Consider the following 22,879-nt stretch of genomic DNA (forward strand, 5'->3'; position numbering starts at 1 on the left):
AAGCGTACCGATTCCATGTCAGCTGGTAGGGTGCTGGGGAGGAGGGTGGTAGTGGAAAGAGATCCCAAAGGAAGCCTCTCGCCTTGGGAGGTATTCACCTTTCTCCTCGTCCATTCTCCAAAACCCAAAGTGATCCTTAAACATGATCATCCCAAGTCAAGCCCAGTGTCCATGAGGATGGTGAAAGACAGTGGCTAAGATTGCCTGGCACCCCAAAGTCTCGCTGGAAACACACTGGCTATTTACAGGAAGTGTCCACGTTCTGTTTGAGTGGCCTTACTGGAGGTAAACAATAAAAGACAGTTAACGTTTATTCATATGTGGTAATGATTAGGAAATATCTCTACAAACACAAGTTACTTAGAAACAGCAAGTCAGAAACAGGAGAAAACACCAGGAGAAAACGAGTTGTAAATACATTAATACATTTCCAAAATGTGTTTGATTTTCCTTTTTTGTTTGTTTTGTAATTTTCTTGACTAGCACCATCTGTACACAAGAAAGTATGAACATAAACGTTTGGATAATAAAGATTTGCAAGGCACTTAAACAGTCTTTCGGGGTATTTGTTGTTTGTTGTTTTTTTTTTTAACTCTCGGCAGCAGCTGTCCACCTTCCACCCTTCCCCTTCCTCGGCCAAAGCCAGGAAAGAACAAGGTTGCCTTTGCTTGAAGTTTGTATGTACAAACGTGTCCTTGAAAGTTCCTCAAAGTGCTCTTTTCAGTCTCTCAGGGACTTTGATATCCCTTGGCCTTCCCAACATTTTGCTCCTTCATTGCGGGTTTGGTGTTCGCACCCTTCCTAGAGAAACGAAAGGAAAAGAAAAATCGCCTGCCGCTCAACACTCACTCCAGACGTGCCGCCGACCTTCATCCTCATTCCGTGGTCTTTGGGGTGCTGTCTTTGCAGAGGGCCTGGGTGAGAGTGACTGTTTCTGGGGAGTCCTGGGCTGTGGGTGAGTGGGATGGGAGTGGAAGATGGGGTGGAGGCGAGGGAAAGGGAGGGAGGAGTTGACTCTCTATCGGCGCCTGGAGGTGATGTCAAAGCAGGTGATCATCATGAGGTGGGCCTTGCAGAAGTTGACTCTGTTCTCTAGGCGCTCAGTTACACACTCCAGGGCTTCCAGGTACTCCAAGGAATCCAGTTCCAATACCTGCTCCAAGTCAACTGTAAGAGAAAAGAGAGATGGTGGGGATACAGTGTAAAGGGAGAAGACAGATTGGTTTGAAGGTCCAGCTCAGGCAGCAAGCTCTATTGCCTTGGTGACTTTCCTCCTGTACCTTCTGTTTTCACACTGCCAAAATTTCTCCCAGTATCCCTTCCCCTCCCTCTCCCAGAGAGCCATACCATATTAACATACATATATTTTTTAAATTTAAGATTTTATTTTCCCCCCAATTACATGTAAAAGCAACTTTCAACATTCGTTTTAAAAAATTTTTGAGTTCCAAATTCTCTCTCTCTCTCGCTTCCTCATAAGAAGACAAGCAATTTGATAGAGGTTACACATGTATAGTCATGCAAAACATATTTCCATGTTAGTTATGTTGTAAAAGAAAACACAGACCAAAAAAGGAAAAGAAAGTAAAGAAAAAGTATCCTTCAATCTGCATTTAGATTCCATCAGTTCTTTCTCAGGGGATGGATAGCATTTTTTATCATACGTCTTTCAGAGTTGTCTTGGATCATTATTTTGCTGAGAATAGTCATTCACAGTTGATCATCACACAATATTGCTGCTGCTGTGTACAATGTTCTCCTGGTTCTGCTCATTCTGCTTTGCATCAGTTCATGTAAGTCTTTTCAGGTTTTATTGAGAGCATCTTGCTAGTCTTTTCTTATAGCACAACAGTATTCTATCACAATCATATGCAACGTTTCTCAGCCATTCCCCAACTGATGGGCAGACAGCCCCTCCATTTCCAATACTTTGCTACCACTAAAAGAGTTGCTAGAAATATTTTCATACATATAGGCCCTTTTTCTTTTCGTCTTGTATCTCTTTGGGATACAGACCTAGTAGCGGTATTACTTGGTCAAAGGGTATGCATGGTTTTACACTCCTTTGGGCATGGTTCCAAATTATTCTACAGAATGACTGAATTGGTATGCTACTTCACCAACAATGCATTACTATCTTAATTTTCCCACATCCCCTCCAATATTTGTCATTTTCCTTTCCTGTCATATTAGCCAATCTGATAGGCATGGAGTGGTCACTCAGAGCTGTTTTCATTTGCATTTTTCTAATCAGTAGTGATTTGGAGCATTTTTCAACATACATATTTTTTAAAGAAAAAAGAGAAAAAATTAGAAAAACAGATCAATACACTAAAAAGTCAGAAAATATATGCAATGTTCTGTCTCTGTGGATCTTCCCACCTGTGCAAAGGAGGTGGTGTCTTTTCTTTGCAGTCCCCTAATTTCAATATCTAGATCCCCTTCCTAAAGAAGCATCTGCACTTTATCTTATATACTACTAAGCTTGCCCTAGACTGAAAATGGGCCCACTTACTCATATTAATTATAACAATTACTTGTATAAGTATTACACATAGAATATCCAACATTATGTAATTATCGACGGAATTTTATAAGTAATAATTGATTCAATAGTAACAATTGAAATATACAGAGAACTTCAGGGTTTCTCCAGCACATTATCTCCTTTGATCCTACCACTGGAACTGTGAGCTAAAGGCACAAACAAAGAGGCCTAGTCTTGAAAAGATAATGTGATTTGGCCAGGGCTAAATACCTAATAGATTTTGGAGGTGGAATTCAAACTTCAGGTCTGTCCCTTGGCTTCTCAAATAAAATGCACCTCTGATTGCTTCATCAATCATTTATTCCACAAATATTTATTGAGTGTTTATATGTCTATAGTGCTTAGAATATTTGTTAGCATATTTATATAGTGCTTATCAAGTCAAACTGGTCAAATGGGTCATTTTTGCTATTCTTTAATATACAATACTCCATCTCCTCTAGTACAAGCTGTCCTCCAGGACTGGAATGCACTCACTCCCCATCTCCATCTCTTCAAATCCCTAATTTCCTTGAGACTCAGCTCAGCACCTGAGGTCTCTTCCTGATTCCCCCATGGCTCCCCCCACCCCATCCCAACTGCTAATTACTTCCCCAAATTACGTTGTATTTATTTTGTATATATGAGTGCCTATAACTCTAATAGGATATAAGTTCCTTACAGGCATGGGTCATTTCATCTCTGTCTTTGTACCTTCATCCTCTAGCACAGCCCCGATGCATAGTAGGCACTCAACGGATCTTTGTTGATTGAGTGATTAATTGCTTTCACATCTACAGAGAACTTTCTCTACAACCCAATGATGTAGAAAGTATAAATATTACAACTCCCATTTCACAGATGATGGAAATTGAGGCTCAGAGATGTGTCGTGACTTGCTTAGATTCACAGAGCTAGTCATCGTCAGAGATGACTTTAGAACTAGGTCTCCTTGTTCCATGTCCAGTGGTCTTTCCACTAGACTGCCCAGTATGAAGCCATAGCTCTAGGAGCTAGCATAAAAGATGAAGCACGTAAAATGGAGCTGGGATTCTAGAAGTGCCACCCCTCCCCCCCAAAAAAAACCCCCAAACTCCACCATTTCAGAAAGATACTGTTTTTTATCCTTTGTTAACTAAGAGAAACAGATTTCCACAGAGGAAGGATCTCTCTTTTTATGGGACTCCACTTGAATGGTGGCTGCTTATGCTGACAAGTGCCTGCTGACAAGTGATCCTTGGTCAGGACCACATGTCTTGTCTTAAGCTGCTCTAGCCAGTGACTCTATCCCTCTCTGGATCTTAGTGCAGCATCACTCACACAGTGGCTGTTCAGGAATATCATAGGATCACCAACTTAGAGCTGGAAGGCACCTCAGATGCCATCTTGGACTTGTCCCAGGTCATACAGGTAGTCACTGACCATCCTGGGATTGGACGCTAGGTCCTCTGATTCCAAACCCGGCATTCTTTCTACTGCTTCTCAATATCAGTGATTATGGGTTACATTTATGCCATGCTTTGGGAGTTGCTAAGTTTAGAGGACTAGGTGCCATTTAGGACTTAGGATCCCTCCCTTTCATGCTGTATAGACCATTCAATGGGCTTCCCTTGCTCCCCTTGGCTGGGGGAAGTGATTGGTAGACTGGAGAAGAGTGAAGCAAGGTCTGAGACCACAGCTAAATATGGAAGCGGGGTGCGGGGAGGGAGGGAAGGAGGACATGGCCTCTCCAACACTGTTATTGTTCTGGGATAAGAATGGTGAACTGAGTCCTGACCCAGCCACAGGGTGATTGGGAATGCAAGCCACAGAGAAAAGCTGATAAAAACCCTGTTGTACTAGCCCTGGCCTGAGAATCTGAAGTTCAGGTTGTGGTCTTGCCTGTTGTTACCTTTCCTTAGTACCTTTCCCTCTTTGGGTCTCATTTTCCTCATCTGTAAAATCAGGGGTTCAGGCTGGAGGGGCTCAGTCCCCTCTAGGACTAGAATTCTCTAACTTGGCACTCTAGGACTCTGCATGCCCAATGTCTTAGTGGATCGGGCAGAAGACGAAAGTCATCTTAAGATGTTTTCTCTTAATGAAGTCTTCTGCCCCTATCAGACTCAACGGGAAGAATCTTAGAGGCTGGGGAATCCAACCCCTTCAACTTGAAAAGTAATGTGACTTGACCAAAGTAAAATATCCCCCTCCTCTTCTTCCTCCTTCCTAGAATTTGTATAGCACCTACTATGTGCCAGGCATTGGGCTAAGCATTTTTTTAACAAATATTATCCCAGTTGATCCTGACAACTCTGCAAGGTGGCTGTTCTTATCTCCATTTTACAGATGAGGGGACTGAGGAAAATGGGGATTAGGTGACTCACCCAGGGTCACACAGCTAGTAAGTCCAGCACTCGATCCACTACACAACCATTTATTTCATTTTGGTAAGTGTGCTTAACAAGGCTCTGAAAAATTCTGAACCTGAATGACTAAGATGGCTTGGCCCTTCCCCAGATTTCCAGTGCTTTAAGATGGAAGGGGAGAGGAAAAGCTTCTTTATTTCCTCAGGATGAGTTCTGTATTTAGAGATGCTCTATAACCCGAGGGTGGGAAAGCAGAGAGCTTCAGAGGGAAGGCTAGGAAGAGGACCAAACATTCAGCAAAGAGTGAGTGGGCAGTAGGTACTCAATCTGAAAGCCTTCCTAGGAACGCCAGCCAGGCTCTTTTACCTTTTCTGGATAGCTGCCAGCTCTGGGAAATGGCCATCTCCCAAATGAGAATGGAATGTTGGTTAAAACTGGGAGGGACCTTAGAGGTCGACGTCATTTTACAAGTGATGAAACTGAGACCCAGAGTCATATAAGCAGCACAGATTAGTAGAAAGGGCCCTAGATATGGTGTACAAGTTCAGGGCCAAGCACTCTCCAGAAGAGTTTATCCACTTTGTTTTACAAAGCCTTTATTAATATAGACTTTGTAAAACAAAGTGGATAGAACATTGGGCCTGGAGTCAGGAAGACCTGAGTTCAAATTCGGCCTCAAATACCAGCTGTGTGACCCTGAGAAAGTAATTTAATCCTGTTTGCCTCAGTTTCCTTATCTGTAAAATGAGCTGGAGAAAGAAATGGCAAACCACTCCAGTATCTCTGCCAAGAAAACCCAAAATGGGGTCATGAAGAATCAAACACAACTGAAAAATGACTGAACACAAAAAATCCCTAAAGGATAGGCTTAGGGAACAGACCTGTGATTCTACTGGTACAGGGAGCTTCCATGTTAGGAAAGTCCCTCTATAAATGCAGATCAATTATCTCTTCTTCAACACAAAGTCTTAAAGAATTACTGAGAACACTGAGAGATTAAGTGATTTGCCCAGGATCACAAAGACCAAGCAAGCATCAGAGGTGGGGCTTTACCCCAAGTCCTTCTCTCTTCAAGGCCAGCTCTCTACCTCCCATTACATAAAGTGATACATTGGATAAAGTTACCTGTAAGCCACTACTGGTGCTAGCAAGCTATTTGTGCCCCAGTAAACTAAGTGTTCACTGCTGATCCCACATCAAAGTTAAGATTTGAGACTGACTTTAGATTTGTTGTTGAAAAGTCGTTTAAGTCAGATACGACTCTTCATGATGTCACGTTGGGTTTTCTTAGCAAAGATACTGGACTTGTTTGCCATTTCCTTCTCCGGTGTATTTTACAGGTGAGGAAACTGAGGCAGACAGGGTTAAATGACTAGCCTAGGGTCATACAGCTAGTAAGTGTCTAATGTCCCATTTGAACTCAGGTCTTCCTGACTCCAGGATGGTGCCCTATCCAGTGTGCCACCTAGTGGCCAGACTTTAGATTTGGCATTTGAGAAATAAAATGACTAGTAATAAATAAAGCAGAAATTGCAATCTGTCTTTCAAAAACACTGCAAGAATTATTCTGAATTGGGTTTACATGGTCAGTAAGATCTTGAGTTTTCTATTAAACCAAAATAACACTTTAGGGCTCCTTTCCTACCCCTGACTCTGGTATTTTTTCCCCTTTTTCCTAAGATTGTGAATTCTATCCTATTAAGAGCTTTCTAAATGCTTTTCAATTTCAGGCTAGAAATGCAGTTTGATCATGTGGTGTGGGAACAGATTTATAATACATCCTTTATGTCTGGATGATCTTCTGCCACATGTAGAAAAGAAAAAAAAATCTCATTTTCAGGTGCTCTGGACTGAGACACATGAGAAGTAATCTATTAGAAGCAATATTTACCACCCTTTCCTGCAACTCCTCTTCCAACTACCCTCCCCCCTCTCCATCCAATCCTTTACTTCTTGGCTCTTGGTGAGTAGGATTCCTTATTCATTTCAAACATCTCTATTCATTGCTCTAAGTGGGAGTTTTTTCTTTGCCTAGCAAAGAAGGAGTGAATGATGGGTAGTGCTCACTTGGTGTGAGATCACCTAAGGGAAGGAAAGGTGCCCTTGAATAGCTCTGTCGGCACCGTCTAAATTTTGGCAGCCTGGCATAAAGTCCCAGTCACCTTTCCTTAGTTGTAGTTCTGTCTCCATTTGATAAGAATTCTATGTGCTCATTTCTAGAGTCTCTCTAACTCTGCCTCAAGGTTACAGGTCAGAGTGTTTAATTGGAAAGCACTTTAGGCCACAAGGACAGAAACAAACCCAGGCACTTACATTCACTGAGCCATTTGTTGGGATCCAGCATCAGATACTGCTTGGTCATCTCCAGTTCCTTCATTAACCACTCATACTTGGCCCGAACCTCAGCAATCCTCTGCTGGCGATGCTCCAGGATTTTCAGCTTTGCATTGAAGCATATCACCTCCTAGTACACAGACAGTGAAGAGAATTGGGGAGGGGAGGGAGGAAGGAGAGAAAGATTTTGAGGTCAAACACAGCCAGTCCGATCACTAAATATTGGATAAACAAGGGACAAGTCATCTGGAAGCTTGGAAAAGGCCCAAGGAATCTTAGCTAAGTCTCTGCTTAGAGAAATATGATGAAGACACACTGCACTGCCTGGGGCTGACTCATTTCAGACTTAGGATTTGCCCAGAGGGCAGGAGCTTCATGACCTTCCCATGGAGAAAGCATAAGGTGCTATATATTAGCAGGGCACATACATATTTGGACCTATGGAGTCAATGATACAGAATGGAACCTCAGAAGTCGGGGGTGCATCCCTCTGCCTTTAGGCAAGGCTGCGTTTCAGGCATACTAGATAGAGTGAACTTGAAAATCTTTGACAGGGATGCCACCAACAACACTATCTATGGACTACCTTCCTGTGTCTCACAACCCTGTTGTTTGAGTCAAAATCTTTCCACTTATGGTTTGGACCCTCTTGTTTGGGTCTCTACGGAAAGAGGGAATCACAGTATACCACCAGCTATTCATTGTCCCTTTATATGAAAAAATAAGTCCCCTCATCTGTCCTGACATCCTCTTTGCAGCCCCAAATATTTTGAGGTAGCTCTCACCTTGCTGTCAATGCCTCGACGCCGCTGAAGCCTCTCTACATCATCAATTTCATAGACTTTGATCTCAAAGGGTTCCCCTAAACCCCTCTGGGTGCTACGCATTGGACCATCCACCCAGCGGACACCAGTACTGTTCGAAGGTTTCCTCACTGGTGAGGTGGTATCAAGTGATAGGGCTGGAATGAGCCTCCGTCTCTGAGAACCTGGATAGGAATTAATCCACAAGTTAATTTTTCTTCTCTTTTTGATTTCTTTTGGTCCATGGGATACACACAAGGGCTAGGGTCATATGTGGGCAAAACCCTCAGTCTGTGTGGCAAGGGTATGCATCTGAGTCCTCTTGCCCTACCTCCAGTCACCTCCCCTCTTCAGGCTGCTCTGCTGACTCAACTCCGCAGGACCTTCTCTATCATTCCAGAGAAACCTCTTCCACCCCGAACTACTCACATTAGAAGTACTCTCTGCCCCTAAGGCCTCACCTTCTTATTGGCTATTTCCTCCAAGAACTTGCAATTTAAGGAGAAAGACCAGGCCAAAGATATATTGAGCTCTCTCCAGGCTGCACTGCTAACTCATTGCTCCAGGACATTCTCTATCATGCCCTTCTTCCAGGTACCTTCTCCCTCTCCCACCCCTCTTTTTCAGTTCCCTTTTCTTCCTACATTAAAGTATAAGTTTGTTGAAGACAGGGACTTCCTTCCTTCTTTTTTCTCTCCTTCTTTCTCTCCTCTCTTCCCTCTATCTCTCTTTCTTTCTGCCTTTTTTTCTCTCTCTCTCCTTCCCCCCTCTCCCCTCCCCCTCTCCCCTCCCCCTCTCTCTCTCTCACACACACACACACACATATACACATACACACACACACACACACTTATTTACCACTTACTATGGGCCAGGCACATCCTATTTACTCCTGAAGTTCAATTAAGGCATGCATTTTTAAGAACTCTTTCTTATTGTAGGTCATGGGCCATATTAGCTATATAGATGGGATGACCCTAAAGTGCCACAATAACCATCAGAGAATTATTCATGTTGCTTGGAGGAAAACACATATACCAACAACTAATACTGGAGCCTTAGGTGCCTCTAAATCATACATTATTAGCTTTCACTAAGGTTTTCAGACAGCAAGCTCTCCCTCTAATGAAGCTGGTCATTTGCTGAGTCCCTGGTGAGGGCAAAGAACTATATTTGGTTCTGTGGGTCAGTGGGAAAGAGAAAGATAAGACACACTTCCTAATCTCAAGGAGCTTACAGTCGAAATGGGAAGCTGGAAAAATGCCTGGGAAACAACCTGAAAAGAATAATAATAATATGCTGTCCTTTAAATGAAATGATGATGTTACTAAGCAACCATCTGGGAAGCACATGCTCTGAACTGTTTGGTCTGCACTGGGAGCTGTCCAAACTGTCTTACCCAGATCCTCTCATGACCAGGGACGTGCATCTGCAAGACCATCTGGCTGAGGTTAGGGGATAGCCTATGGCTAAAGCTCACTGGCCAAGCCAAGGACAGAACCCACAACTTTGGCTTCATGAGCATAGGCCTCTGAGATGGAACTGATCTGAGGAGAGAGTCAGCAAGTATGAAACCATACAGTAGAAACCAAAAGAAATCATCTGGAGTTAAGATGGAGACCCTTTACCATTAGTAAGAAAAATAGAGAAACTGCTTCAGTAAGTGCTCTAACCAAACTCCTCTGTGTATCGTTGGTTCCATAGGTTGTGCAGATGAGTAAGACAACCAGAACCAACCAAACAGAGACTGAAAATAAACAAATGCACAACCCAGGTACACAAAGGGAATGAGTAAAGTGACTGAAGGAAAACAACAACTACAAACCAAGACCTAGCTGACTTATTTCCTAGTTGATGTCTATTCCAGGATAGGCTCTAGGAAATCAGGTCTGACTTCTCCAGTCAGTCTCTGTCTTCACATGTGAAGTTTCAATAATAAATACTTAATTACTTCAGGAGTAAATACTATGGGCCTGTCACATAGTAAGTGCTATATAAATGAGAAAGAGAGAGAGAGAGAGAGAGAGAGAGAGAGAGAAGGGAGGTAGGGAGGGAGGGAGGGAGGAAGGAAGAAAGGAAGGAAAGAAAGAAGGAAGATTATAACTCATGGTGATTATAGAATTTTATGGCTTGATGAGACCTTAGGGAGCATCTATCTAATTCTCCTCCCTAATTAAAGTCCTCTTCTTCTCAACAACTTTGTGAAGATGATCATGCAAGGATTATTGTCCCCACTTCACAGATGATACAACTAAGGCTCAGAGAGTTTAAGTGATTTGACCAAAGTCACTCAGCTATTTCAACAGTCATATTCTGCCTGAAAGGAAGGAGCATCAATTCCAGAAGTGATTAAACAATCAAAAAACAAAACAGAACTAAACAGCACCACCACATTTTGAGGTGGGCAAATCTCAAGCAATGTTCTCAGATTTATCATTAATCATGAGGGTATAATCCATTATGTAAATGATACCAGGTTGGGAGGGAGTTAAAAAGAAGAATGAAGAGATGAAGGTCTGAGGCTAGGTACAATCAACAGAATTTGATGAAGCTGTACAGAGCTCTGCCCTAAGCACTATTAAACATTATACCTTCTTTCTACCTTTCCCCCTCAAAATGGATTATTTGATTATCTTTGCACTGACTGTCCCCCATGATTTTCCTGTGTTTCTTCAAGACTCAGCTCAAATCCTGCCTTCTGCAGGGGGCCTCTGCCTGTCCTTTCAGCTGCTATGGCCTTCTTCTCTCAGATCACCCCCCATCTATTCTGTATACACTTAGTTGTTTATATATTTACACGGTACATGTGGCATATTCACATGTTGTCTCCCTTGTTAGAATGTAAAAGCTTGTATTTATTTGTATTCCCAGCCTGTGATACAGTGCCTGGAACATATCAGTGCCTAATAAACGCTGATGACTGAGTAGGTGGGAAGTATTTTGTGAAGTGACTGGACCAGGATGTGTAGATTATTGTCCATAGTATCCACAATTACTATAACAATGGGAGGTCAACATAGAAAGGCAAAAAACCCAGTCAATTCTAATGGTTATGTTAAAAAGAAACATCCCTCCTTTGTGTTAATAGGATTCCAGGATGCAGAGCTGGAAGGGACCCAGCCATCTAACCTGGTCACTTCATTGTGCAGATGAGGTTCAGGTTTAGTTGACTTGACTATGACAGATAATAGGCATCAGAGGCAGGATTTGAACCCGAGTCCTCCGACTTAAGAGCCAGTCCTCTTTTCCTTGTGCCAAGCTAATGGATACCTTTTTTCAGAGTAATATACTTGGCAAAGGAGTTTGTTTGGGTGTCTATTGAGTGGTACCTGATGTATCAGAGCAAAATAAATCAATAAATTTCAAAAGATAAAGTATTGTCATAAAAGCTATAACTGTAAATTCCAAATTCTTGAGAGAGAACAATGACTGCAATAAAGATGGTTAAGCCAAACTGGTTCAATAAAAACAAAAACAAAAGGTCTATATTTTCATCCAGATGGGAGGTTGTATTTGTTTTTTTGTCCTGGAAAGTCATAAAATTCTTGTTTCACTTGTCTTGACAGAAATAAAACTTTCGCCCTGCAATTCTCCAACATATGGCCCCTGAGACAGAAACATGAGTGCTGAAAATGGCTAACTCCTCAAATCAGAGAGGTGCCCACTGGGAAGGGGCAGTTTATATAATAATCTATAAAGAGTCTTGTGTAACAAGAGTCTTAGTCATTCAAGGTTATGATGCTAGTTTTTCCCAGTCATCTCGAAGGAAAGTTAAAACATTTCCCAGTGATTTTTAAATATTATAATATATTTTCACCAGAACTATATATAGAAGATAGGGAATCTTGTATGCTGAAAAAGGTGATGGATGAACCTGCGTTCCAATCTCAGCTTTGTTATACTTACTTTTTGAAGTTGGTCATGTCGTTTTACTTATCAGGGTTTAGTTTCCTCATATGTAAAATTAACTAGATAATTACTAAGATTTCTTCTAGTTCTAGATCCTAAGGGAACCTCTCTCTTTGGTCCATTAAATACTAACTCCAATAGCACCTCAACCTAGCAGGAAATGTGGTGTAAGAGGCAGGAACTTTGGGTTTTTTTACCTTCCCTGTCACTAACTCTCTGTGTTGCCTTAGGCAAATCCCACATCTTTTCTGTCAGTTTTCTCATTTGTTAAGTTGGTTGAACAATATCTGTCCTATTTATTTCAAAGAGCTTATTGTGAAGTTCAAACAGAGGTGAAAGTGTCTGAAGGTAAATAAAGACACTATGTTATGACTTGCTGTTGGGAAATGTGAAACAAAAGTCAACCATTTCTTTTAGCATTCTCTAGTCAGCACAACAATTACTATTTTGCACAAAAGAGAGGGACTTGTGGGGAGAAGTTAACACCATTTCTTTACCATCATATCTCTCAGTCCCTTTTCTGTTTGAGAAAATAGAGCCCTGGAGAACTGCACTTCAGCTGGGGACAAAATAAGACGCAAAAATTAAATTGAGTTTCTTACCAAAGGGTAAGTGACAATGGAGTTTATATACCCAAGGAGTCAGTAAAGGCTAAGGCAGTTGAAAAAAGTTTAAAGAAGAGTTCAGAAGAAGTGGTGTTCATAGAAGAGTTCCAGCAAGAGGTCAAATCTCAGAGCTGATCTCAGGTGAGGACTTTATACCTGTTGGTACAGTTTGACTAAAAGGAAGACTTTCTAAGACACTGGCTGAAAGAGCTTACTGGGAAAGCTAGCATAGATCCTGAATCAGACAGCTGGCTGGGAAAGCTACAGAGAGTTTCACAACTATTGGTCAAGACTGTCAACTGTAAATAGAGCCTTTTCTTAAGGGAAAAAGCTGGATAAATGTAGAACCTCCAGTAGATTGAGGATCTATGTTACAGGAAACCCTGAAGGTAGTTCCTCCATTGAGAACTATGGCAGATATACTGAGGATGAAGAAATGCTGACTGAAAGCACTAAAACTTCTCTTCTGCAAGAGAGAGGCTTACTGAAGCAGAGTGGGGGGAGAAGCCAAGATGGCAGCTGGAGAGCAGGGACTTGCGTGAGGTCCCCCCCAGGTCCCTCCGAACACCCATAAAAATGGCTCTCAACAAATTCTAGAACTGCAGAACCCATGAAATAGCAGAGGGAAGCAGGGCTCCAGCCCAGGACAGCCTGGATGGCCACTGGGTAAGGTCTATTGAGCACGAAGCTGGGAGCGGGGTGGAGCAGAGCCCAGGTGAGCCATGCCTGGACCAACCAGACTGGGAGCCAGGTGGAATAGGCCCTAGCACCCTGAGTCAGTGAGCTGTGGCAGTTATCAGACTTCTCAACCCACAAACACCAAAGACAACAGAGAAGGTTAGTGGGAAAAGCTGCTGGGGACAGAGTGAAAGGTGGTTTGCCACTGCCCTGGGAGGTGTTGCAGCTCTGAGCTACTTTCAGAGCTATAACTACAGTTGCTTCCGGCCCCAGGCCCACCTAGTGGGAGGAATTAAGTGGCAGATCTGAGAGGGAGTGCAAAGCCAGCTTAGATCTGAGTCTGGTCCAGGTTGGCGGTTCTTGGGGGAGGAGGAGCGCTGGTGTGGCAGAACATGCTCTGTAGAAATAACTCTGAAAATGACAGCACAGCCCCTCAAGCTTGGAACAAAGTATTTTGTACTCTACAAGCAGTCATACCCCGACAAAAAACACAAGGGTCAAGTAAGTTGGCTGGGAACATGGCCAGGCAGCAAAAATGGACTCAGATTCAGACTCAGACTTTGGAATCTTTCTCTGGTGACAAAGAAGACCAAAACATACAGCCAGAAGAAGTCAACAAAGTCAAAGAGCCTACATCAAAGGCCTCCAAGAAAAACATGAACTGGTCTCAGGCCATGGAAGAGCTCAAAAAGGATTTGAAAAAGCAAGGTAGAGAAGTAGAGGAAAAATTGGGAAGAGAAATGAGAAGGATGCGAGAAAACCTTGAAAAACAAGTCAATGACTGGCTAAAATGGACCCAAAAAAATACTGAAGAAAATAGCACCTTAAAAAATAGACTAACTCAAATGGCAAAAGAGCTCCAAAAAGCCAATGAGGAGAAGAATGCCTTGAAAGGCACAATTAGCCAAATGGAAAAGGAGGTCCGAAAGACCGCTGAAGAAAATACAACCTTAAAAATTAGATTGGAGCAAGTGGAAGCTAGTGACTTTATGAGAAATCAAGATATTATAAAACAGAATCAAAGGAACAAAAAAATGGAAGACAATGTCAGATACCTCATTGGAAAAACCACTGACCTGGAAAATAGATCCAGGAGAGATAATTTAAAAATTATTGGACTACCTGAAAGCCATGATCAAAAAAAGAGCCTAGATATCATCTTTCAAGAAATTATCAAGGAGAACTGCCCTGATATTCTAGAGCCAGAGGGTAAAATAGAAATTGAAAGAATCCACTGATCGCCTCCTCAAAAAGATCCCAAAAAGAAAACTCCTAGGAATATTGTCGCCAAATTCCAGAGCTCCCAGGTCAAGGAGAAAATACTGCAAGCAGCCAGAAAGAAACAATTTGAATAGTGTGGAAACACAATTAGGATAATACAAGATCTAGCAGTTTCTACATTAAGGGATCTAAGGGCTTGGTATATGATATTCCGGAGGTCAATGGAGCTAGGATTAAAACCAACAATCACCTACCCAGCAAAACTGAGTATCATGGTCCAAGGCAAGATATGGATTTTCAATAAAACAGAAGACTTTTAAGCTTTCTCAGTGGAAAGACCAGAGCTGAATAGAAAATTTGACTTTCAAACATAAGAATCAAGAGAAGCATGAAAAGGTAAACAAGAAAGAGAAATCATAAGGGACTTACTAAAGTTAAACTGTTTTGTTTACATTCCTACATGGAAATATGATGTGTATAATTCATGAGACCTCAGTATTAGGGTAGCTGAAGGAAATATACATATATACATATATAGACAGAGGGCACAGGGTGAGTTGAATATGAAGGGATGATATCTAAAAAAGTAAAATCAAATTAAGGGATGAGAGAGGAATATATTGAGAGAGGGAGAAAGGGAGAGATAGAATGGAGTAAATTATCTCACATAAAAGTGGCAAGAAAAAGCAGTTCTGTAGGAAGGGAAGAGGGGGCAGGTGAAGGGGAATGAGTGAATCTTGCTCTCATCAGATTTGACCTGAGGAGGGAATACCATACATACTCTGTTGGGTATCTTACCCCACAGGAAAGGAGGAAGGAGATAAAAAAGGGGGGATGATGGAAGGGAGGGCAGATAGGGGGAGGAGGTAACCAAAAACACTTTTGAAAAGGGACAGGGTCGAGGGAGAAAATTGGATAAAGGGGGATAGGATAGGAAGGAGCAAAATACAGTTAGTCTTTTACAACATGAGTATTGTGGAAGGGTTTTACATAATGATACACATGTGGCCTATGTTGAATTGCTTGCCTTCTTAGGGAGGGTGGGTGGGGAGGGAAGAGGGGAGAGAATTTGTAACTCAAAGTTTTAAAAACAGATGTTCAAAAAAAAGTTTTTACATGCAACTACGAAATAAGATATACAGGCAGTGGGGCATAGAAAGCTATCTGGCCCTACAAAAAAGTAAGGGAAAAGGGGATGGTGGGGGGGAGAGGGGTGACAGAAGGGAGGGCTGACTGGGGAATGGGGCAACCAGAATATATGCCATCTTGGAGTGGGGGAGGGAGGGTAGAAATGGGGAGAAAATTTGTAATTCAAACTCTTGTGAAAATCAATGCTGAAAACTAAAAAATATTAAATAAATTAAAAAAGAGAGAGAGAGAGGCTTATTAACCATAGCACTGTCCAGAGAATGGTATAAGTGATTAAAAGATCTAGGGTAAAAGCTTTAACCACCCTGTCATCAGTGCATGTCATACATATTAAGTAACCCTGAAAATAGATTGTTAAGTCACTTTGCTAGGGTCACACAACCAATATGTGCCAGGGCAAGACTTGAATTCAGGTTTTATTGGCTTTGAGGACAACTCTCAATCTATTGTGTCAACTTTATATCTATATAATGCTACTTTGTATTTTACAAGGGGCTTTCAGGTACACTGATCTAAACAACAACCTAGCAAAGTAAAATGAGCAGATATTATAAAAAGGGAGCATAGAACAGAAATAGCATCGAACTTGGAGCCTACATGCCTGGATTCATGTTCCAGCTCAAACATTTAATAGATATGTGACCCTAGGCAAATAAGAACTCTCTGAGATTCAATTTCTTTATATACAAAATAAGGACAATAATACTTGTATTTGCCTCATAGGGCTGAGGAAAGAATAAGTATACCCTAAATCACCATATAAATTTAATTCAGCAAATTTTTTGGGTATTCATAGTAATTACTTTATTTAGTCATTTAAAATGGGTTCCAGGTTTGCTAATATATTCTTGTTCCCTTCCTCCTCTAATACAAGTACACAGTAATTTAATGAGAATCCATTTTTAAGGTTTTCTGCAAATAATTTTCCCATGCTTGTCTTGTTCATTGGTTTTGGGGTTTTTTCCCCAATTTTAAAAACATTTTTATTTAAAGTTTTCATACCCTCTCCTCTCCCCTCCCTAAGACTATAAACAATCTGATATAGGCTATACATGTGCAATTATGTAAAACATTTCCATATTAGTCATTTTGTGTAATACTAAAATAAAAGAAAAAATGAAAAAAAGTTCAAAATGGCATGCTTCAGTGGGTATTCAGTCAATATCAGTTCTTTCTCCAGAGGTAGGTAGTATTCTTCATCATTATTCCTTTGGGATTCTTTTGGATAGTTGTATTGGTAAGAATAGCTAAGTCATTCACAGTTTGAACAATGTTGCTATTACCGTGTACAATGTTCTCCTGGTTCTGTTCACTTCACTTTGCATCAGTTCATGTAAGTCTTTCCAGGTTTTTCTGAAATCATCCTGTTTTGTCATTTCTTGTAGCACAATAATATTCCATTACAATCATATATCCCAGCTTGTTTAGCCATTCCCTAATTGATGGGCATCCTTTTGATTTCCAATTCTTAGCCACCACAAAAAGAGCTGTTATAAATATTTTTGTACCAGTGGGTTATTTCCCCTTTTTTTTGGATGTCTTTGGGATGTAGACCCAGCAGTGGTATTGCTGGGTCAAAGGGTGTGTACAATTTTATAGCCCTTTGGGCATAGCTACAAATTGCTCTCCAGAACGAGTGGATCAGTTCACAACTCCACCAACAGTTCAGCAAACATATATTGAATCCAGTGGGAAAACAAAGACAAGACTAAAGTAATCTCTGCTCTCAAGAAGCTCACAGTTTTAATTTACATACATAAGTATAAACAAAATACCATATATATATAAATGCATATATATATATATCCACATATCCATATATATGTATATGTGCATACAGAGTAAGTATAAAGGTATTCATTTGGGAGTGGGGTGGGGAACAGGAGAAAGCCCTAATGATTGAAGGGATTAGAATCTCCTGTAGAAAAGGCTACTTGTGATTTGGAGGAGAGATTCTATGAGGGAGATTTAAGGAGGTAGAGTATTCCAAGCATGAGGGCAAAGGCTCCAGGGTGGGAGACATAATGTTGTATATGAAGAAGAGCAAGTAGGCCAGTCTGGCTAGAACATGAAAAAAATAGTCTAGAGTCAGATTATGAAGGGCTCTAAATGACAGAGAGGGGCATTTATGTTTTATCTTAGCAGCAACAGGGAACCACTTAAGAAGGTATGTCATCAGATCTGTGATTCAGGACAATTACTTTGAGAGTTGGGTTGAGTAGAAAAGGAAGAGAAGAAAGAGGCTAAAGACCAGGTGGGCTATGACACCATGTTGGGAAGAAGATTTAACATGCTAATTAACAAAGTCAAGCTCCAAAAAGACTGTGACAGGCTAAAGCACCGTTGCTGTTCAGCTGTTTCAGTCATGTCCAACTCTATGTGACTCTGTCTGGGCTTTTCCTGGCAAATTTTGCCATTTCCTCCTCCATCTCATTTCACAGATGAGGAACTGAGACAAACAGCATTCAGTGACTTGCCCGAGGTCACACAGCTACTAAATGTCTGAGGCCAGACTTGAACTCAGGAAGAAGAGTCTTCCTGACTCAAGGCTTGACACTTTATCCACTGTGGCACCTTGCTGCCCATAGCCACCACTGAGATAAATATAAGAAGATGGGACTGGGAAACCTCCCAAATTCCCAAACATCCTAAAAGTGGAAGAGGCTGCCTCCAAAAGTAATGGATTTCTTTCACTTGGAGATCTTTCTATTGTTATTATCCCCATTTCAGAGATGAGGAAACTCAGGAGATTAAGTTTACCAGGGTCACATGACCAATAGAATTGTGACCCAATGGAGCATAATGAAAAGTGCACTGGATTTGGAGTTAGGTGGCCTAGATTTTAATCTCTATTTACTTGACCTTGGCCACATCACTTAATCTCTTGGGATCTCTGGTTGCTCCTCTATAAAATGAGGGGACAGGACTCTAAATGATCCACTCAGTCCTTTCCTGCTCTAAATCCCAGCACACAGATGACTGAACCCGATTTGGAACCAAGCTCTCTTCATCCAGCATTCTTTCCACCATAGAGTGTTGCTACAATCACCTGCGGCCTATATTTGTGGTCTTGGGGCTTTCTGCTCATTTCTGATGCTGAGGGGCAGTGATGCTGCTTTCCCCTGGGAAGAAGGATGGATTTAGAAACATGTAGAGCTTCCTAACATGTCTGCTCTAAAGGTGAATGGAACCTAATCTCATTTAACCATGCATTGATTAATGGTCTTCTCATTACTTTGAGCAAAGAGGGTGCATTTGCCTGGACAGTATTTCAGTAGCTTTTGCTCCCATCACTTAAGGCCTCTGGTTATCTGACTGTGCATTAAATGGGATGAAGATGAAGCTCCATCCAAAAGAAGATTTTACTGTGAATCAAGTAGAAGCCTGCTTTTCTACAATAATAGACAGGCCTGAGGATTTTTTGTTTTGTTTTGTTTTGGCAACATGTGCAGCTTTTGCTTCAAAAGCACTCAATGGATGGCCCATGTTTCTTACTGTGATTTATGGGGTTGGAGGCTCTAATCCTTATGATGTCATTGATAGAGCACTGGGGCAGGAGGAACATACTGCTGCCTACCGTGGGTCTTAAGTAAGGTAATTTCCTTAGAAGCTAAAAGGATGCCCTTCCTCCCTCTTCACAGCATCCTCCCTTCCTTTCTCCATCAATTCCTCTTTCCCAGATAGAGTGGGTCCTACCCACTGAGTACTGAGGAGATGAGAATCATCTGTTCAGGCTTCCTGATCCTTCAACCAAAGGAAAGGATTAGGTTCCATTCCCATTTCAACAGGTCTATAGACTGATAAACAAATCTAAAATATGGAAAATGTCACTGTTCAATGAACAGGAGCTATGGTTGTTAGATATAAGGCAAGAGGAGAAAAATCCCAACATTACCAGTGCCAAGTGAGTCCTTTAAACATAGGAGGCACTGAAAAAGTGTTGGACTGGGACTAGTGCTTATTCCTGGAGATTTACAGACTCCCAGTATAGCTATGCAGAACAGTTAGGTGGGCAGTGCATAGAGTACCTGCCCTGGAGTCAGGAAGACTGGAGTTCAAATCCAGCTTCAGACACTTACTAGCTGTGTGACCCTGGGCAAGTCATTTAACCTTGTTTGCCTCAGTTTCCTCATCTGTAAAATGAGATGGAGAAGGAAATGGCAAACTATTCTAGTATCTTTGCCAAGAAAACCCCAAATAGGGTCGGGAAGAGTCAGACACGACTGAAATGACTGAATAACAACAAAAACAGCAGTAGCAGTATCCAACAACAAGATCATCTTTTGAAACTGAAGCTTACGAGCATGTAGAGATCCTCCCAGAAGGTAAAACTAGCATTGCCTCCCCTAAACCAGGAAGGGGCAGTGGATATCTCTGGAATCTTATCAGAAAGTAATCTAAATGTTAACTAATATAAAATCAAATTTTGCCAACAGTGCACTTTCCCAGATATGAAGCAAGTGATATTGTAATGATTAAATACTCTGGAGACTGGCGAGGAGGGCAGAATTACAAAAGGGAATTCAGATAGGGAAAAAAATCACCAGTGTTTCTCCAGGGCTGACTAGGCCAGAGGATACCCCAATTTTTTTATAACCAATCTCAATACTCTAAACAAAAACATCCCCAGTGTATAAAAAGGTGATTTTATCAAACTACTACGGTTTGAGAGAATGTCTCCCTTAAGATCAGCTAATCCCCTGGGCTTGAATTCTAATTGAAAAAAAAAAACCAGTTAAGTGGCACAGAGAAGCAAGATGAGAGAAGATAGTAGCTGACCGGTAAGGATAGGAGAGAAAGGCAGGAGCAAGGAGTTGCTGGCAGGTTTTTTTTTTCCTTCATCAGAAAAGTTTCTAAGCACAACAGATGAAGAAATAAAGGATATTATTATAAACTATTTGCCCAGCCATGTGCCAAATAAAACCGACAACTTAAACAAAATGGATGAATATTTATAGAGATGATTGTAAATATTATCAGAAGAGCTTCTTACTGATAACAGTTGGGTCTGGTTACTGTCTTCATCAGGGTATTGGCAAGAATCTCTAATTGCAGATTACCTGAACAAGATGGCTAGACAAGGAGAAAAAATGTTTTTAAAAATCCCATTATAAAGAGCCTCCTATAGTAGCACCTCATCTACAGCTCTTATACCACAAACAAGTGGTTTGTAGTAAGAATCACTAGGAAGAACCACAAAAAACTGAGGTATTTAATCAGGTATAAAGGGACTGGGGCACTGCCTCAGTGACTTGAAGAGATGATGCTTTGTGTTTATTTCAGAACCTACTTCCTTGCAGGTAGGAGAGGTTACGTGGTGCAGTGGATAGAGTGCTAGACCGGGATGGAGTCAGGAAGACCTGAGTTCAAATCCAGCCTCAGACACTCACTAGCTGTGTGACCCTGGCCAAGTCACTTACCCCTGTTTGCCTCAGTTTCCCCATCTGGAAAATGAGCTGGAGAAGGAAATACCAAACCACTCCAGTATCTTTGCCAAGAAAACTCCAAAAGGAGTCATGAAGAGTTGTACACAACTGAAAAATGATTTAACAATAATAACAACATGCCAGTAAACTACTGTTGGGTGGTTAGCTAGATGGCACAGTAGATAGAGCTCAAGACTTAAGAGTCAGGGAGACCTGAGATCAACTCTGACCTCTCACACTTATTAGTTGTGTAAGTCACTTAACCTGCCTTGAGCTTAGTTTCCTCTTCATCTGTAAAATGGGGGTGACAGTAATACCACTTAAACCCCAACATTGTTGTAAGGACAAAATGAGGCAATATCTGTAAAGCGCTTTGCAAACCTCAAAGTGCTATGGAAGAGTTGTTGTTGTTGCTTATCCTGCCAGAGGAGAAAGTAAAGGGAAAGAAGGAAAGCCTTCCGAACCAATAGGGAGGATTGTATCAAGTGTTCTTTGAAAGAAGGGAACTGTTTAGAGAGTTAAACAAAGAAGGGAGACCAAGAAGACAAAGGGGAATGAAGCAATCATATCATTGTTTTGCCAACCCCCAAAATGTACGTGGGAAGGGAAGGCTTATGGATCATCTAGCCATGTCTTCATCTGAATCGTGAATCCCACCAACGCTATCACAGACAAGGAAATGATTCAGTGATGGCAAACTCACTACTCTCTCAGCTAGCTCCTTCTCCTTTTGGACAGTTCCAAGTTTTAACTTAGGCTGAGTTGAAATCTGCTTAACTTTTCCAACCATGGTTGCTCACTAGATATCTCTCTCTCTTTCTCTCTCTCTCTCTCTCTCTCTCTCTCTCTCTCTCTCTCTCTCTCACACACACACACACACACACACACACACACACACACGAACTCCTTCCAATACCTGAAGACTGCTATCACGTTCTTGCCTAACTCTTCCCTAGGTTCAATATCCCCAGTTCCTCCAACTGAGCCTATAAAGCACAATTTCAAGTTCCCTCACCATCTGGCTGCCCATCTTACCTTGGACATATTCTAGCTTGGCATTTACATCTCTCAACATCATGCCTTTCCACAAGTAGTCTCTCCTGTCTGGATTGTACTCTCTCCTCACTTCCAACTCATAGCATCCCTAGCTTCCATCAAAGTCCCCCTCAGATGCCACCTCCTACATGCAGCCTTTCCTGATCCCCCAGTTATTAGTGGTTTCTCCATCTTGTAATAACTTTGCTTTATTTTTTATACTTACTCATATGTTTGTTATACTCATCCTCCTTCTGCCAATAGGAAGTAAGCTTCTTGAGAGCAGAGACTTATTTTTGCCTTTAATTCTCTAATACCCAGCTCAGTCCTTGGCAGGTAAGCATTTAAAAATGTTTATTGAAAGCAACAAGTCAACTGCATTTATTAAGTGCCTGCAGCATGACAGTGGCTAAGTGCACAAGATAGAAGTACACACATACACACACACACACACACACACACACACACACACACACACACACGACAGTCCCTGCCTTCAGGGAGTTTCCATTTTAATAGGTGAAGATAACACTCTAAAGGAGGACTGTCCAAAATGTGGCCTGGCCAGCAGTGAGATTTATGTGGCCTACCTACAAGCTTGGAAATGTACATAAATGCTTTAGTAAACTAAGCCAAGCTACCGCAGAGCTCTCACTAAAATGGCAAATCAAAATATATTGTCTATTGTTTCAATAAAAACCTAAGGTTGGACAGCCCTGCTCTAAAGGAAGCTAAAAAGTAGGGGAAGGGGAAGAAAGGTTAAAGTACTCATATGAGAGCACAGTATTTTAAAAATACACACTGGATAAAATTAATATTTGGTCTATTGGTATCTGCCTAAATCACG

The 22,879-nt window shown here is 41.5% G+C and overlaps 1 protein-coding gene across 1 annotated transcript in view; it reads right to left on the reverse strand.

Moving 5' to 3' along the window:
- Nucleotides 1–286: 286 nt before the first annotated feature.
- The window catches only part of KIF26B (kinesin family member 26B), a 599,749-nt gene continuing 577,156 nt past the window's right edge, over nucleotides 287–22,879 (reverse strand). Inside the window, exons 13-15 of the mRNA XM_036756209.1 lie at nucleotides 7,992–8,194; nucleotides 7,186–7,336; nucleotides 287–1,167 (exon numbers count right to left, since the gene is read on the reverse strand). Of these exons, the coding sequence (XP_036612104.1) occupies nucleotides 1,019–1,167; nucleotides 7,186–7,336; nucleotides 7,992–8,194 (503 nt within the window). The 3' untranslated portion in view covers nucleotides 287–1,018. The remainder of the gene's footprint in view (nucleotides 1,168–7,185; nucleotides 7,337–7,991; nucleotides 8,195–22,879) is intronic.

The sequence above is a fragment of the Trichosurus vulpecula genome, chromosome 4 (genome assembly GCF_011100635.1).
Source record: "Trichosurus vulpecula isolate mTriVul1 chromosome 4, mTriVul1.pri, whole genome shotgun sequence".
Taxonomy (NCBI): Eukaryota; Metazoa; Chordata; class Mammalia; order Diprotodontia; family Phalangeridae; genus Trichosurus; species Trichosurus vulpecula.